This window comes from Pinus tabuliformis, chromosome 2_2 (assembly GCF_031772625.1).
Source record: "Pinus tabuliformis cultivar Carrire ecotype Pingquan chromosome 2_2, CPIR1, whole genome shotgun sequence".
In the NCBI taxonomy this organism is placed as follows: domain Eukaryota; kingdom Viridiplantae; phylum Streptophyta; class Pinopsida; order Pinales; family Pinaceae; genus Pinus; species Pinus tabuliformis.
Genome location: NC_142300.1, coordinates 323,534,138 through 323,553,114, shown reverse-complemented (window position 1 = coordinate 323,553,114; position 18,977 = coordinate 323,534,138). Strand labels below are relative to the sequence as shown.

At 34.3% G+C, this 18,977-nt stretch overlaps 1 protein-coding gene across 2 annotated transcripts in view; it reads left to right on the top strand.

Moving 5' to 3' along the window:
- LOC149192594 (MADS-box transcription factor 23-like) overlaps window positions 1–18,135 on the top strand; it is a 417,351-nt gene extending 399,216 nt beyond the window's left edge. For both annotated transcript variants that reach the window (XM_089406417.1, XM_089406416.1), the window contains exons 7-9: window positions 17,315–17,356; window positions 17,449–17,624; window positions 17,737–18,135. In XM_089406417.1, coding sequence (XP_089262543.1) covers window positions 17,315–17,356; window positions 17,449–17,624; window positions 17,737–17,869 — 351 coding nt within the window. In that variant the 3' untranslated portion in view covers window positions 17,870–18,135. The remainder of the gene's footprint in view (window positions 1–17,314; window positions 17,357–17,448; window positions 17,625–17,736) is intronic.
- The last annotated feature ends 842 nt before the right edge of the window (window positions 18,136–18,977 follow it).

Genomic DNA, 18,977 nt, shown 5'->3' with positions numbered 1-18,977 from the left:
TATAGTGATATAAATACAATAACAATTATTAAGACCGAGCATAGTTACATTTTTCAACACTCCCTCTTAACTAGGGAGGTGTTCATAATTGTACAAATGGTACAAGGATGACCTCTAGTTGAAATGTTCTAAGAAGAGTATCACAATCAGCATATACAATGCTAGAGATCTTTATACCATCTAGGCTAGCTTCCAAGGTATCAACACATCAAGGGTTCTAGGTAACATCTAGGTTACCTGCCAAGGTACCAACCCAACAGGGATCTAGGTGTCATTTAGGCTATCTGCCAAGACACCCACTTAAAAAGGATCCAGGTGTCATCTAGGCTACTTGCCAAGACACCAACTCAACAACAATCCAGGTGTCATCTAGGCTACCTACCAAGACACCAACTCAACTAGAATTCAGGTGTTATCCAGGTTGCCTACAAAGACACCAACTCAATAAAGATCCAGGTGTCATCTAGGCTACCTGCCAAGATACCAACTCAACAAGGATATAGATATCATCTAGGCTACCTACAAAGATACCAATAGGGATCTATGATCTGGAATTTATCCAGGACAAAGAATTAAAGGTATTACAGACTCATGTGCATGGATGTGCCTATGTTACTTTATGCAATGGATCGATAAAATTGCAAAATACATAGACACGGTAGTAGTTAGAGAAAATATAACAGGCAAAACATGTAAACACGACAATAAGGAGTTCACCCAATTCTCCTGGGCTACATCTCCTGGTCCAGCCTTCAGTGGTGGCCTCTCTATTATGTTTTATAAGCAGAGTTTTTTTACAACTGTGAACTCAATTTGAGTTTCACTCAACAGATATAAATTAGTAGGACTGGACTTGGATCCCCCAAGTCTCTGAAGTACGCAGACTCTCCTTATTGAAACTCGACTCTATTGGTCGCAGTAGTATGAGCCCAATCTGAGACTCATACATGACAGGCATGTATAGAGGAGTTCGCTTGAACCTCTCGAGCCTTCTCTGGAGTACATAGACTCTCTGACTCTCTCTAGCTCTGTTTGGCTTGATGTTGCCTTCAGGTCAACTTGGCTTCTTCCCTCTGTTCTCTGCTCTTAACTTTCTTAACTCGCTTTTCTCACTACCTCCGCTTTGTTTCTGCCAGTTCGTGGCTTTAAAGCCAATCTGCTTTCTGACTGCTCATTTCTGCTTCACGACTTTCTGGTTCTCCTACCTCTGTCTGTTTGAATTCCTCTGTTCTGTGTCATCATCGCTGTGTAATGCCGTACAGGGAGGTGTCCACCTGTTTCATAACGAACTAAGTGTTAGTTCTCTTGGAAATGTTTGAACTGCCATTATTTCCATTTAACTCCCAAAATGCCCGCGAACATGATTCCTCTGCCAACTCATTGTTCATGTCGGACTTCAAACCTTTATACAACTTAGCCTGTTTACCCCGTTGAATCCGGTCACCCATCTGAGCGCATCTCCGCCATCGATGTGGGGCCTCCAAATCCTACGGCCTCCGTCCATATCGAGCGGGTAAGCAGCATGACGTTTACTTGTCCGATGTGAGTGTTTTCTCTCTCTTCTGACGGATGTGTGGCACCCAGTGTGTGGCATCGGGTGGGACTCGGTCGAAACCGCTTACGGCTCAAAGCCCTTCCGATATCCTGCCGGTTTTTTTGTTGGACCCGCCTCTGACGGGATTAGGGAATTCCGTGCGGTTTTATGACTTTTCGGGTCTGGGTCGCTCGAGACTTTTTCATCTCTGAGGGGTTTTCCTGGCGATATGCGATTAACGACTTGTCGCCAATCGCATATCAGAAACCTCCCCCGTTTTTCAAAAAGACTTTCTGTTTTGCTGTTTCGTGGCAACGCGCGTTACCATGGGCCAACGGTCGCGTGCTTGACCGAGGGTCCTCGTTACTCAGCACTGCTCACAAATTACAATTGTTTGAGGATATTTCTGATAAGCTTGACCTTTGTAAGACTTTGAATTTTGGCATGAATTTTACAGAGTTATGAAAACTTAGAGAGTTCTTTAGGATCCAATTTGGATCAATCTAGGTACCATCTAAGCTACCTGCAAAGGTACCAACCTTAACAGGGATCTAGGTATCAGCTAGGTTACCTTCCAAGATACAAACCCTAACAGATCTTAGTACCATTTAGGTCATATGTTAAGGTATCAATATAGAGCTTATTCAAAGCTTCCTTTGTCCATCAAGGAGAGTGAACTCCATTAGTTTCTCGAGTCCAACTACCTCTTGTTCCATATGTTACTAGCACAATCACGTAATCCATATATTATTTTTCCATATGAATCCTAGCAACATGTCCTTTTAGGTAGCAAAAACATGTCCCATCAATATTAGGCCAACAATGCCAAGTCAATATTATAGCCTTTATTGTTGCTTGCTTCTTTGGAGGTCAAATTTTCCTGCAAAGCTCAACTTCACATTGATATAGAGATCTTCAACCTACATATATCAATCATCATGGTCCTGAAATGAACTAGTTAGCAATTTGATCCAAGAGGAATTCTATATCTCCCATAGAAATTTTATTTTCTCCTTTTCTTCAAGAATATACAACAGATGTTGACCAATATCATCATGCTTATCAACTTTGACAAAGTTATCAACAGGAATGAATACTTTTATTCTTCTTATCTTGCTTTATCCCTTTATTATGTACCTTAATCCTCAGTGCAACCAAACTATATAAGAGCATGATGTGAATTTTGTTAGTATAGGGTTTCTACTTGTCGTAGAAACATTTTTTCCTAGGGTCCTAAGATCAATTTTCTTCCCAACCTTAGGTAGGGTTTAGTACATACCATAGTTTTAAAAACCAGAATCGGTCAACCTATCAAACAAGGTTTCAAACCGGATCTGGTCCACCTATCAAACTGGGTTTCAAACCGGAACTGGTCAAATCGAGACCGATTAGATCACAATGTACCTGTCTTTGAAAAAAGACATGAAATAATTAGTTTTTAATGAAAAAAACTATTTTTAAGATTTAAAACCATGATTCCAAACTAATAGAGATAAAATATGCAAAGTTTTCTCATTTATATACAAGGTAAAGGTGAATATATCAAATTGGCACCGAGTGCAATACATAAAAACAAAAAAATACATAATCAATAAGGCTCTAAATGGCCTCTAGAGTCCAAATATAATGTTATAAGCTATGGGGTCACTAGCCTACTACAACTATACATATCAGTGATCAACATGATCACTCCTTATCATGATCAAACTCATCACCACTACTAGATAAGGGATCATCAACATGAGCTACATAAATAATCTAGTTAAGTGTTTGAGGACTCCTGAAACTCCTTTGCAACCTTAGCAGTACTGGTAGTAGTAGCAACAAAAATAGACATCAAAACTATAGATCATCAATCAACATGATCACTCATGAAACTCATCATTGATTCAACGCTACTAAAAATGGGATCATCAGTAAGAGATACAGAGACATCATCTTGCTCAAAGTATTCAGACTTGGTTCTACCTATCAAACCTAGTTTGAAAATGGGATTGGCAGATCTCAATGAACTGGTCTTTAAAAAAATACATGATATAATTAGTTTTTAATGAAAAAAACTATTTTTAAGATATAAAACCATGATTCCAAACCAATAGAGATAAAATATGCAAAGTTTGCTCATTTATATACTAGGTAAAGGTGAATATATCAAATTGGCACTAAGTGAAATACATAACAACAACAAAATACATAATTAATGAGGCTCTAAATGGCCTCTAGAATCAAAAAACAATGTTATAAGCTATGGGGTCACTAGTGTTATAGACATTTTTGGGCACTACAACCCCAAGCAGGAAATGTCCATAAACCAAGGGCTCCTAAGTCCCTAAAAGTGTTGTTCTAACCCCTAAAGGAACAAGGTCAACTGATTACAGCTTCTCCCAGAAGTTCTCCATGAAAAACTGCTTAGAATTGGTCAAAACAGGATCATTTCAGCTGCTCCATAGGCAAAGTGTGTTGCATCTCACCTAAACACACTGTGTGGGTGCGTTGCATTTCAAAAAGCCCTTCTATGGGGTGCGATGGGCGAGAAGTGACAAATGGCAGTGTCATTCCGCGAGGTGGAGAGGCATGGAAGCTTCCAGAAACTTCTCCTGTGACACTTGCCTCTCTGAATTCGACCAAGGATGAGTAAGAGATCATCAATCTCCAAGTGGAAGCAAGAACTATCAGAGGGAAGACACTAATCAAATCACAAGCTGACTCATCTCCCTTACAGATATCTATATATGGATCCCTCATCCCAGAGATCTGGAGGCTGGAATTTTGCATATTGTAAGGAATTGTTGTTGGTTTCTTGAGACAACATCAGATTGTTGGGTGATCTAAGCTTTGTATGAGGTGAAGAGGGGCTTCCTTGCTGAGAGGATGATGCTGGGTCAGAACAACTGGTTGTAACTGCCCTTGGCTCTTTCTTGTTTATCAATAAAAGCTATTCAAGTTTTCCTCCATACTCTTGTGTCAGTCATGTTTGCTGCATTTGTATGGTCAATTTACATATGATCCTAGATTGTTTATGATTATAGATCCATGTTCTTGTATAGTGTTATGCTACTGTGATCTTACAGGTACCCTGTGAAGCTGGGCGTGCAAGGGAACAAGTAGCGAAAGACTATCAAGAGAGAGAGGAATCGAACCAGGAGATTAGCGCAAGACAGAGGTTGGTCTTCTTTGTTCTTCTCTCATCTATACTTCATAAAGGAAAAACGAAAGTAGCTTTACTTTGTTTGTTTCTAAGGTAGCTATCACACCTTAGTGAGATAAGCAGTTCTGTGTAGACACTTTTCTCATGCTTTAAGGGGCAACTATTATAGACATTTTTGGGCACTACAACCCCAAGTAGGAAATGTCCATAAACCAAGGGCTCCTAAGTCCCTAAAAGTGTTGTTCTAACCCCTAAAGGAACAAGGTCAACTGATTACAGCTTCTCCCAGAAGTTCTCCATGAAAAACTGCTCAGAATTGGTTAAAACAAGATCATTTCAGCTGCTCCATAGGCAAAGTGTGTTGCATCTCACCTAAACACACTGTGTGGGTGCGTTGCATTTCAAAAAGCCTTTCTATGGGGTGCAATGGGCGAGAAGTGACAAATGGCAGTGTCATTTCGCGAGGTGGAGAGGCATGGAAGCTTCCAGAAACTTCTCCTGTGACACTTGCCTCTCTGAATTCGACCAAGGATGAGTAAGAGATTATCAATCTCCAAGTGGAAGCAAGAACTATCAGAGGGAAAACACTAATCAAATCACAAGCTAACTCATCTCCCTTACAGATATCTATATATGGATCCCTCACCCCAGAGATCCGGAGGCTAGAATTTTGCATATTGTAAGGAATTGCTGTTGGTTTCTTGAGACAATATCAGATTTTTGGGTGATCTAAGCTTTGTATGAGGTGAAGAGGGTCTTCCTTGCTGAGAAGATGATGCTGGGTCAAAACAACTGGTTGTAACTCCCCTTGGCTCTTTCTTGTTTATCAATAAAAGCTATTCAAGTTTTCCTCCATACTCTTGTGTCATTCATGTTTGCTGCATTTGTATGGTCAATTTACATCTGATCCTAGATTGTTTATGATTATAGATCCATGTTCTTGTATAGTGCTATGCTACTGTGATTTTACAGGTACCCTGTGAAGCTGGGCGTGCAAAGGAACAAGTAGCGAAAGACTATCAAGAGAGAGAGGAATCGAACCAAGAGATTAGCACAAGACAGAGGTTGGTCTTCTTTGTTATTCTCTCATCTATACTTCATAAAGGAAAAACAAAAGTAGCTTTACTTTGTTTGTTTCTAAGGTAGCTATCACACCTTAGTGGGATAAGCAGTTCTGTGTAGACACTTTTCCCTGTAACAACTAGCCTACCACAAGTCTACATATTAGTGATCATCATGATCAAACTCATCACCACTATTAGACAAGGGATCATCAACATGAGCTACATAAATAATCTAGTTGGGTGTTTGAGGACTCCTAAAACTCCTCTACAACCTTAGCAGTAGTGGTAGTAGTAGCAGCACAAATAAACATCAAAACTATAGATCACCAATCAACATGATCACTCATGAAACTCATCATTGATTCAACGCTACTAAAAATGGGATCATATGTAAGAGATACATAAACACCATCTCGCTCAAAGTATTCAGACTTGGATTGCTCAACCTTATAATCTGATAGAAATTGAAAAAGTTCAACATGCCTAACTAGTGATTTTGGTTTGAGTGAAGGGTTCATCTCCTCAACCTTATAATGTGGTAGAAAAAGCTTATCATTTGTTGGTCGAATTATATGTATTCTAATTCGAACATTTAATTATCGAATCCGGAATCGTAAGTCTTAGAGATGCAAGCACAGGAAATGCAGGATTATAGCTTATTCTATCCTATGCTAACAACTAACACTAGAAGGAATTAATCACTAAGGACTATCACTTGTCGTTGGACTCTGGGACTCTAATGCTTATCGGGTTCTAAACCACAATGTTTCATTACCAACAAACAATGTTCATGTGGTTTTATTTATGTACTTTATTAGATCTTGAAACTTCAGTGGTTATAATCCTGTGGTGATGAAAACCCATTAAACATGTTTTAGAAAAGTAAATTGCAAAAAAAAGTAAATGTCAGAAACTATAAGCAAAAGCATGCGAGGAAAGTAAAAAAGACGAGGTAATAAGCTACAAGAAATGCATTAATAAAATATCAAAATAAATGCTAAGCATGCTTAGAGATATATCATAGGCTTTTATTCGTTGTAGGAATCTTTTACCAAGTAGTTGCAAAGCTCCAATCAATTAAAGAATCATAAACTTCAAATTACATATTTTTGAATACACTGTTCTAATATAGAACTTAGTACCGAATTAAGTATAAAAAATCTAGAATTTGAAATTCTAAATATTAGTATCAAATTAAGTACGGAAATTTTGTAACTTAAAATTCTGAATATTAGTACCAAATTAAGTAAAAAAATTCTATAGATTAAAATTATGGGTATGAAAACATATTAAGAAACCAATTCATGTTTTCTTAACTCTTAAGCCTGAGAAGATTAATTCTAATCTAATCATAATTCCTTTTACTTTGCAGATCTGAAAGTAGAACAATAGATCTAAAAATTTGTGAAATACAAATCTACTGAAAAACTGAAAATACCATCAAATAAAATCTACGATTAAAAAAAAAAAAACTAACTAACTAACTAAATGTGAATATTAACTTACTCTAAATAAAAACCTGGGTGTTACCTGATTCGAGGGGCCCTTCTTGACTTGGCAACATTCCTAGCAACTAATTCAAACCAGTACGATGCTCAAATTTCAATAGTTAAATCTTCATTGGTTAAAAAACACAAAAAAAAAAACTAACTAACTGTGAATATTAACTTACTCTACAAATAAAAACCAGGGTGTTACCTGATTCGAGGGGCCCTTCCTGACTTGGCAACGTTCCTAGCAACTAATTCAAACCAGTATGATGCTCAAATTTCAATAGTTAAATCTTCATTGCTAAAAAAAACTAATTGTGAATGTTAACTTACTTTACAAATAAAAACCAGGGTGTTACCTAATTCGAGGGGCCCTTCTTGACTTGGAAATGTTCCTAGCAACTAATTCAAACCAGTACGATGCTCAAATTTCAAGAGTTAAATCTTCATTGCTAAAAAACTTCAGCTTTTGTTTACAAGTGAAACTTCAAATTTGATTACAAAAACCAACTCAAAAAATTGATCCCAAAATTCCTCTCTGCGTCCTCTTCTTTTGTTATTGTGCAGATCTATTTATTTTATATTACAATGGAGAGGAAGTGATGGTCCAAAGGATCATATCAACTTCCATGTAAATCTCACTCTCGTATTATAATTAAAACAACAAATAATATTTAAAAATGGTATTGTTATGATTTGTGAGTGTATTAAATTGCTTTTTGGAGATATAAATAATGCCACTTGCCGTTAATTTGACTTTTTTCCAAGTTTGGATGTAACTGCAAATCTAGACATACCTGCCTATAACTGTTGGTGCGTAGGTGCAAAATCAAGTACTAAACTACGTACCGAATTTTTGTAGGTGAAATTTAGGTTTGAATGTAACTTTGAATAACATCTTGAGTTTCACATGTGAGCTAGGCATGAACATAAATCCATCAATAAACATGTAGTTGCAACCCATGTCATCTCGAGAAGTGTCAATGTGCTAACCTTTACTTAGTACCGAAACTGATATAAGTACCAAATTGTCAAATTCCAGTACTAGAACTCTTTGTTTGGGCACATAAACATATTAGTAAACCGTCATTGGAAAACCATGTTAAAAACTCATTTAGTAATTAAAAATAGAATAAATTATTAATAGTTAACCACAAGATAAAATGAATGCCTTTAGCGAAAATTGGTAATATAATAGTTACGAAATATATTATAAACGTATGAATATGGCTTGTAAATGAAAAGTTTGGATAGCTAATATGATAACATATCTAGGGTCCAACATCCCCCCATGCTTAAAACTTTGCATGCCCTCATGCAAAAAAAAATATGGACTAGGAAGGAATGATGGTGATATAAGGTGATAATGAAGATAATGGCTAAATAAATATGGACTTGGAAACTTGTAAGACCATTACTTATTTTGTGGCTTTTTTCTCAGATAAGGAACAATGACTTCCATCATCTTATTGATATCATTCAGATGATGATTTTGTGAATGCTTTATGATGTTCAAGGAGAAGACACTATTAATATTCATGTACCACAATCATTCTTATAGTCTTACTAGAATATGCATTAATATATTTGGAAATGGGGGTTTAATGGTGGTTTAGTAAAGGTGAAGGAATAGGAAGTGGTTAATCATCAAGATTCTTTAAATTTTAATGAGCTAAAGAGCCTTTAAACAAGTTTTACCTCGAGTATACATTTTGAACTTTAATTTGTACTGTACGCTGCGATAGAAGTTGTATGAAATTGAAGATGAAACAAAGTAAGGTTAAGAGTCTGGAAGAGATAGAATTGATGAGCGCTGATCTAATCTATGTAATTAAGCTGAAGAGAATGAAATGAAGATGTTGAAAAGGTCCCAATGAACACTCCCCCATGCCTGAGTTTTCGCATGTCCTCATGTAAACAAGGTGAGGTACTGAAGAAGTCAGACCCAACTGCTGAGATGGCTCTAGTACAAAAAGGAACCTGAAAAACAAAACAATGGAACTAATGAGATGAATACTAAACAGGAATAAGTCATCTCATATTTATTAAAATGATGCTAAACTAACACCAATAATAAAATAAATTCCAAATCACTCATTACATATGATTTCATCAATCATTAATAGTTTTATGCTCAAGAAAAAGAAACCTTTTATAAATTTAAGGGGCTCTCATTCTTTGTAGGTAGGAGGCTTTTTATGATCACAAAAAATGATGAACCAGTGACAAATTAGTTATTACTAAGCAAATCTCAAAGTCTTATAGTTATCGAAGTATTATAGATAAGCTCTGCAGTTGAGTTTTATTAATTCTCTGTGATCATAGGTCCCACTTCTAAGACAATTAAATCTTAGATATTGTATGAAAAAACAATGATAGGGGACTCAAGGCTACTTTAAGGCCATTTCTTAGAAGCAAATTTATGAAGTTTATTTTTCCTTGACTTCAATCCACACATGTTTCCTTTTGATTGTAACACTATAGAGCAACGATCATATGTGTAGACAAAAACCCTAGTTTGGTTGACACTTCTTTATGCAGAATACCCCATTACCCGCGAGTGTCCATAGCCCCGATGGGTTTGCCTAGTGATATCACAGGTCAGTACCTGTTGTCAGCATTCGTCCATAGCCTCAACGGGTTAACCTCTTAAATCTATTTTACATTGAATGCTCTAGTATCATGTTTCCTACCATTTTAGTTTTATATTATGGATATTGTTTTTGCAATCGGTAGATGGGGGAGCAGCTTCAGAAATCCCCTTAAAGGCATAGGATGACACTTTTTAGAGTGACTTTCATTACTTGCATAATGTCTTGGACGCATAAGGTACTTATAAGTACTCGAAGGACATAGTATGAATGAGCCATTTTTAATGTGAGATGGATGAGGCTAACCAAAGAATAACCAAAAGACACCTAAAGTCCTACCAATCATAGTTTTCATGTATGTTTTCACTTTCAAAGTAATGTTCCACTATGAAGAGAGACTTCATCAGTAACTCCTCTGCAAGTTTTAATAAAGATGTTTAAATATCATGCTTTGGTGTTATGGTTATAGTAGTCAAGTTTTTTTTTATCGGTATCATTGTATGGACCTCTTAACTTTGTAATAATCCCCTACGTATGTTTTTGTAACTATATTTTGAGTAATTGTTTTGTATTTATAATCAAAAATCTATATGAATATGAAAAATAAAATTCCAGAACAGAAAAGGTATATCAGCTATGAATAGTTTAGAATTATTATTCAATTAAACTTCTATGAAAATGAAAGATGTCATCAAATATTCCCCCAAGTGTTCCATTTTGTTGATGAAGATGTCTTTTCCACTTTTGAAAACATTCTTCCAGTATTTAAGTGTCCCCAAATGAACAAGATCCTTGAATCTTGCTTTGTCTTGCAAAATAGCGAATTGGTACCAAAATTTTGGGTACTAGTTAGATGAAATATGGTACCAAATAGTGGATATATACTATGGACATCAAGGAGATTACCTTCACATAAAATTCCAAACAAAGTTATCATAGCTTACTTTATTGAAAAGAAAAACTAGAAACAAGTCTATCGATCAAAAGAAATAATAAGTGGGAAAGAAAAGTAATAGTTGAACCATGATGCTATTTGAAATAACGCTGAGTAGCAATCTTTGTTAAAACAATATGCCACTGAAAGAGACCCTAACAAAAATATGCAATAGGAACTTTGATCTCCCATTTTCAACTAATTACTTTTTCGCTGTTAACATCCCCACTTATACAATTCAAATGAGAAAGATGTTGCACTATATTTTTAGAACTAAACTAACTATTATATGCAAGATTTATTTATTTATTATCCTACTCTACTTGAGAAAAATAAATTACTCTCCTTAAGTATAGGAGTATTTCCAATGTAACCATGTGCATAACAGGGATAAAAATGCATTGATACTCAAATTTAGAATATAATCTTCAATGCATACCTGAGTATGAAGAACCAAATGTTTCAATGATGATGTCAATGTGTACTTAGAGGATCTGTAGATAGGCATGTCAAAAATTCTTCAATCTCAAGTTCTAACACTTTCTCTCCATCGAATGTAGCCCATGTTTCTTTAGTTTCCTCAACAAGTTTGCAAGAGTAAAGATCTTCATGTGGATGTGATTCATGGAGTTGTTGTTCTTCTATCGCTTCTGGGAAGGCAGATAATTTCTTGGCTACTGTCAAGATTTGTTCTTCCTAATAAGAAGAGACCCCAGCTACTGCTAGGATTTGAGAAAGTTCTTCCAAACTCTTGATCATCCTTGAATACTTCTTTGTTGGTTGTTAATCCCTGTCATGCACATGGATTAGTGTATAGAGTTCTTAAAGTATCAAAAACTTTAAAAATTCTAAAGAAATAAAAAAGAAACACAGTGAAAACAAATAAAAGGAGACCAATCACATACTCGAAGCGCCACCATGCTACTAAGACCTTGTTGTCACTAAGCTATCTGCCCACATAAGTTAGACTTCTCTTCTTTTCATGAACTAATCTAAAGAAAAACACACTTGCAAAGAAAAAAAATGAAACAACGAGGCTTTGGAGCAACCCCACTAAAGTGTATGCACAGGTGATTACCTCTCATCTTACCATTTTATCTTCGTCCCTCTAACTAAAATCATGCATAAACCTTGTGAAAACAACTATGCTCTAATCCCTTTAGCACCTTTCCGGCAACGACACCAAAAATGTTTGTGGAATTATATGTATTCTAATTCCAACATTTAATTATTGAATTTAGGATTGTAAGATTTAGAGATTCAAGCATAATAAATACAGGATTAGATCCTATTATAACCTGTGCTAACAACTAACACTAAAAAAAACTAATTATTAAGGACTATTACTTGTCACTGGACTGTGGGACTCTAATTCTTATCGGGTTCCAAATCAAAATCTTTTATTACCAACAAACAATGTTCATGTGGTTTTATTTATGTATCTTATTAGATCTTAAGACTTCAATGGTTATAATCCTATGATGATGAAAACTCATTAAACATTATATGTATTCTAATTCCAACATTTAATTATTGAATCTGGGATTGTAATATTTAGAGATTCAAGCACAGGAATACAGGATTAGAGCCTATTCTAACCTATGCTAACAATTAACACTATAAAAAACTAATCACTAAGGACTATCACTTGTCACTGGATTGTGGGACTCTAATGCTTATCGGGTTCTAAATCACAATGTTTTATTACCAACAGACAATGTTCATGTGGTTTTATTTATGTATCTTATTAAATTTTGAGACTTCAGTGGTTATAATCCTATGGTGATGAAGACTCATTAAACATGCTGCAAAAAAGTAAATGCCGACTGCTATAAGCAAAAGCATGCGATTCAAGTAAAAAAGACAAGGTAATAAGCTACAAGAAATACATTAATAAAATATCAAAATAAATTCTAAGTAGACTTAGAGATATATTGTAGGTTCTTATTCATTGTAGGAATATTTTATCAAGTCGTTGCAAAGCTCCAATATATTAAAGAATCCTAAACTACAAATTACATATTTTTTAATACCCTGTTCTAGTACAAAACCTAGTACTGAATTAAGTACAGAAAGTTTGGAAATTGAAATTTTGAATATTAGTACCAAATTAAGTACGGAAATTCTGTAAATTGAAATTCTAAATATTAATATTGAATTAAGTACAGAGAATTTGTAGATTAAAATTATGGGTATGAAAACATATTAAGAAACCAATTAAAGTTTTCTTAACTCTTAAGCCTGAGAATATTAATTATAATATGATCATAATGCCTTTTACTTTGCATATTTGAAAGTAGAACAATAAATTTATGAATGTGTGAAATATAAATCTATTGAAAAACTGAAAATGCCATCAAATAAAATCTGCAATCTAAAAAAAAAAAAAAAAACTCCTCTACAAATGAAAACCAGGTTGTTACCTGAGTCGAGGGACTCTTCCTGACTTGGAAACATTCCCAACAACTAATTCAAACTAGTACGATGCCCAAATTTCAATAATTAAATCTTCATTGCCAAAAATCTTTTTCTTTTGTTTACAAGTGAAAGTTCAAATTTAATTACAAAAACCAACTCAAAAAATTGATCCCATAATTCCTCTCAGTGTCCTCTTCTTTTGTTGTTGTGCAGATCTATTTATTTATATTACAATGGAGAGGAAGCGATGGGCCAAAGGATTATATCAACTTCCATATAAGTCTCACTCCCGTACTATAATTAAACAACAAATAATCTTTAAAAATGGCCTTGTTATGATTTGGGAGTGTATTAAATTATTTGTTGGAGATGGAAACAATACCACTTGCCATTAGTTTGAATTTTTTCCACGTTTGGATGTAACTGCAAATCTATACATAATTTCCGGTAGTTGTTGGTGCACAGGTGCAAAATCATGTATCGAACTAAGTACTAAATTTCTGTAGGTGGAGTTTAGGTTCGAATGTAACTTTGAACGACGTCTTGAGCTTCACATGTGAGCTAGGTGTGAACATAAATCCATCAATATACATGTAGTTGCAACCCATGTCATCTCGAGAATTGCCAATGTGGTAACCTTTACTTAGTACTGAAACTAATATAAGTACTGAATTGTCAAATTCCAGTACTAGAACTTGTTGTTATGTCACATAAACATATTAGTAAACCATCATTGGAAAACCACGTTAAAAACTCATTTAATCATTAAAATTCAAGAAATCATTAATAATTAACCACAAGGTAAAATGAATGCATTTAGTGAAAATTGGTAATATGCTAGTTACGGAATATGCTATAAATGTATGAATATGACTTGTAAATGAAAGGTTTGGATAGCCAATACGATAACATATCTAAGACCCAATAGTGTCCCTAACCAATTATTTTCCTTTGAGTGAAGGTTACATTTTTGTTAAGGCCATGGTAGAAGAATTCAACAATCAATACCACCAAAATCAACAAAGTTCAAAAATGAATGCCACCAACATCAAGGTTCTTAAAGGGCTTCATGCTCATGATCAAACGTCAATCTCATACCCTCATGCATGATAGAATCAAATGGAAACATTGCAAACTCTCAAACCAAGAAATCCTTAAAACCATTAAGTCCGTTGATATTTGAGTGAACTCTAAAATTCTAGTTTCTCCATATGAAATCCAATGAGCTCGAAACCACTCTCAAACATCCTGATTCGTTTCATGGTAATGTTATGAATTTAAGTAAAGTGATGAAAATGAAAACTACAAGTAAAAGGATGAAAATGAAAAATAAAGGAAATGTCACTTTTACTTCAAGAATTTAACATTACCATTGATTGCTAGTGTTGGTAGGGTTGATATGTGTGAGGCAAATGAAAGGGAAGGCATGCTTTTCTTAGAGGGATTGTTTTTGGAGGGAAACAACACCAAATTTCCCTCAAAATGGCATCAAAATTCACAAAACTGCATTACGTTGGGTCTGTAGTTGGCCTGACAATAAACTGGGCATGATTTTCTTGGAGGGGTTGTTTTTGGAGGGAAACAACCCCAAATTTCCCTTTAAACGGCATCAAAACTCACAAAATTGCATTATGTGGGGTTTGTAGCTGGCCTAACAATAAAGCAATTGGTTTATGGCTGGTCAGAACAAGAAACATGTGTGTCACTCAGAATAAAGGGTATTTCAACCAATTTGATGGTGAGAGCTAATGAACTGGTCAGTTTGACTAGTTTCTGGTTCAGACCGACCTTTTTTAAAAACTATGGTACATACCCCAGAATCCTACTCAAAACTCTATTAAGGTTTTGAGATACTTATTAAAGAAACATTCAGCTAGCAAACCCTAGATGCCATATCCCAAGAACTAGGGATTCATAGAGGTAACAATCGATTAGGGTTAGGGTTTTTATTTTCTAGGGTTAACTTCCATCTAGCGTTCAAAAACCCTAAATATTGGCAAACCCTACAAAATAGCTTCAAAAACCTCTTAGATACTCTACATAAATATTTTCAAATAATTATAAAGACATAATATTGAAAACATACCTCAAATAGTCTTCTACTTCCTTTTGAATTGTTCTTCAGAGACTTCCTTCATGTTGCAATTCTATTTTAGTAGAGAATCCTTGTGATCCTTATGATGCCATAATATTGCTACATAAAGTGATCTAAATGCCTTGCTAGATGATTGCTTCTAACAAAGATGGCAAAAAAAAAATTTATCGATGCACCGGCATGTGCAAGTCTAACTGCTAATTTTTAAACTTGAGAGTTGAACTGCTCTCTCTGAATATAGCCATAATATTTTGACTTCATTTACCTACTATATTTTTCAGGGAGCATAACTAAAAGGTTATAACCAAGTGATAATAAAGCTAGATATACTTGAGGAAGTGAATAACAATGTAATGAAAGAAAAGAAATAGAATACTTATCTTTTTGTGAATAGCAGCGACTCCCTCTTGATCTTGACTTGATCTAGACATCATTGGGGTATTTCTTTATTTTAACAACTCGTCCTAGGATTTATCCAAAACTCTAGGCACATTCTCTTATTAGATTATACTAGGTTCATAAACCCTAGAAATCAAATACCTCAATGAATAAGGAAAGACATACTCTAAGGTTACAACTAAAATCAATAATGATACTATAAAGTGTTTCTAACAAAACCTAAAGTCAAAGGCCTTGATAGAATTAAGGAATATGAAACATTAGCAATCCCTAAGGCACCAAGTCTTTTCTTGATCAACATTACAAATCTTTGACATTAGAATCTTCTCCTTTGCCTTTCTTCTTCTTGTTATCATCTGATTTTTCGGGACATTGGTTTCTATAATGCCCAAATTTGTGACATTGGAAACATTGAATTTTTGATAGGTCAATCTTCTTGTGATGATTTCTCTTTGAACTTTTATTAGGTCTCTTATTTCCTCCTTTAGTCTTAAAATGAGTTGAATAAGCATTGTAGATAGCATTTTCTTTCTCTTTTGATTTCCTTTTATTAGAGCAAGTCATACTTCTTCTTCAATACAGGGACACCATAATTCTTCAAAAGATGGAACCTCTTTCCAACTATTAATACCAACAGCAAAAACATTCCAAGATTTGGGTAATCCTAGCATGGCTGATATCGTGAATAATTTCATCAATTGCTTGGAGTTCATTTCTTAAACTAGAGGATCTTAGCCAATAAAATTTAGCCATCTGTAATTAATTTATTTAGTCTCTCATAAATTATGATTTATTTTGCTAGGATTCAGCCATAGGGAGTAATGATTTGTTTATAAAACTGGAGACTAAATAAAAAAGAAGAAAAAAGAATTATAATTGCAGAGTTTGAAAAACATAACTGATTTACTCAAGTATAAGGCGCATTTTAAATACCCTAAAATTTTGTTTGCTTGAATAAGTTATATAATTATACACCAACAACAAATATTTGCTTCTACTGGTAGAAGAGATGAAAGCCTATTGAAAAGCACATATAGGGGTTACTTGCAGGAGGTGCATACAATTAATGAAGAAGCTAGTGTTGGGTGTTTCCATCAATTATTAGATTTAATGGTAGTTCATTTTAGTTGGGAGCTTAACCGGTTGAATGTTAATTGTAAAGAGTATTGAAACTGTACAACTGGCAGCCAGCTAAAGAGAAAGCTGTGGTTTGTATGCTCTAGGGGTTGAAACTTTACTGTCCCTTTGGTATATGTACATATGTCTATTGTGGATGATAAAAGCAACAAGCGACAAGTTTGTGTGTTTCACCTCTCTGCCTCTGTTTCAGTGATCTTACTTTAATTATATGTCACTTATTCTAATTATATTTGTTTAATTGAAGAAAGAAATAGCCTTGGAAGTAAGGTTTTCAATAATACATAGTTTTGTTGGGTATTAGATTTCTGTAAAGTTTAAAGCTCTTCTATTAGACTACACTCTCAAAACTAATCAAACAAACAAGTTTAGTTGGAAGTTAATTACATGAACTTGATTATTTGGAAGTAAGTGTATTGCTAAATAATAGCAAGACAGAAACCAGCCTTGAGTTTCTATGCCATACTTACATGTGACACGACTTGTTTTTATACTGAAGTTCAGGAGCGTGAATTGCTCGAAGAGAACAATGTCCTCCAAAAGCTGGTACGTTAACATATCTGTACACAATGATTTATATCAACTGTTTATTGTTGACACCTCTATCGATGATTGCCACATTACGAGATATTGTTCAGGTCTCAGAAGCCCGGAGCTCCACGGAGATGGCAGCGTCAAGATTTGTAAATGATAATGTTGCAGTTAATATATCGTCCGCACCTGTAACGTCTACCAACCCCTTTCAACCAAGATTTGGGCAGACATCACAAGTTTGCATAGGAAACTCTTCGTCATCCAGAAATATCGGGCAGAGGTAAAATGTTGCAAGGAATTCATACTCGTCTTACAAGCAGGTTGAAATCACTACTAACAACCCTAACTTAAACTGAACTGATTGTCTAACGTAAACTGAAATGATTGTCCAGCTTGTCAGGGCCTCATTCAATTGCCCAGCAGTGTCCTCTTCCCGATCAGCATGGTTACCCTACTCAATCCGCTAGTCTAATACTAGATGAATGGGATCTGATGGAGGAATATGGTTCTGTTATCATCAAATGACCTTCAAAGCTATCTATCGATTTCTTTCCTTCAAGGACTCCACCATACCCTCTCATATCATAAATAATTATAAACGGACGTGGTAACAATTATTGCAAAGCATTCAATGATTTGGTGGCAGTGAGAACCAATTAAACAAAATATTGGGAATATATTCTACAAATATGAGAATTGGACAATGACCACCTTGTCACCTGGTTTACGAATTATAAATTGTACATTATAGGTTCATTAATTTTAAATTAAAGATTCATTATTTGAGAGTTTATTGTGCCAGATAAATTTAAATTTTTTATATTATTTAAAAATAAAGATTGATTTTTTTGGCCAAAGCAAATATTTAATTGATTTTTATATGAGAAAGTTTTCATTATATGTTTGATCATTTTATATTATTTGAAAATAAAGATTCATTTTTTTGCTAGAGCACATATCTAATTAATTTTTATATGAGAAGGTTTTCATTATATGTTTGATTAATAAAATATTGAATGTTTATTGATTTTTATAGAGAAGGTTTTCATCATATAATATTTGATTAGTAAAATATTGAATGTTTATTGATTTTTATATGAGAAGTTTCTCATTATATGATATTTATCAGTAAAGTATTGAATGTTTATGTTGATAAAATGGAGTTTAAACATAAATTTAGTTTATTTATATTGATTTTGAGTTGTTTTTATATTTATATGATGTATAATTATTTTTATCTTTTTGATATATAATATTTAAAAATAATAATAATAAAGTTTAGCTTATAAGTATAATTGAGTGTATGATATAATGTATTTACTTTTTGCAATATTGTTGGTCCAAACCAAGCCACCTTGCATGGTTTTTGGTGCTCTTAAAGGCTATAGTGATAATGACCAAATAGACTCCATATCATCCAAATAGAAGAATGGCCTGTTACAATTCCTATAAACACAAAAAATTTAAAAATAAAAATAAAAAGTAGTGTTTACCATAAATAAAATAGTTTAATTTCTACCTAAGTAAGATATTCCAATATCAACTTTATATAAAAATAGCATGTGTATATTAATTAAAAGTTAAAAAACTTAATGGTTAAAACATTTTTGAATCTTATGGTGCATTTTTCATT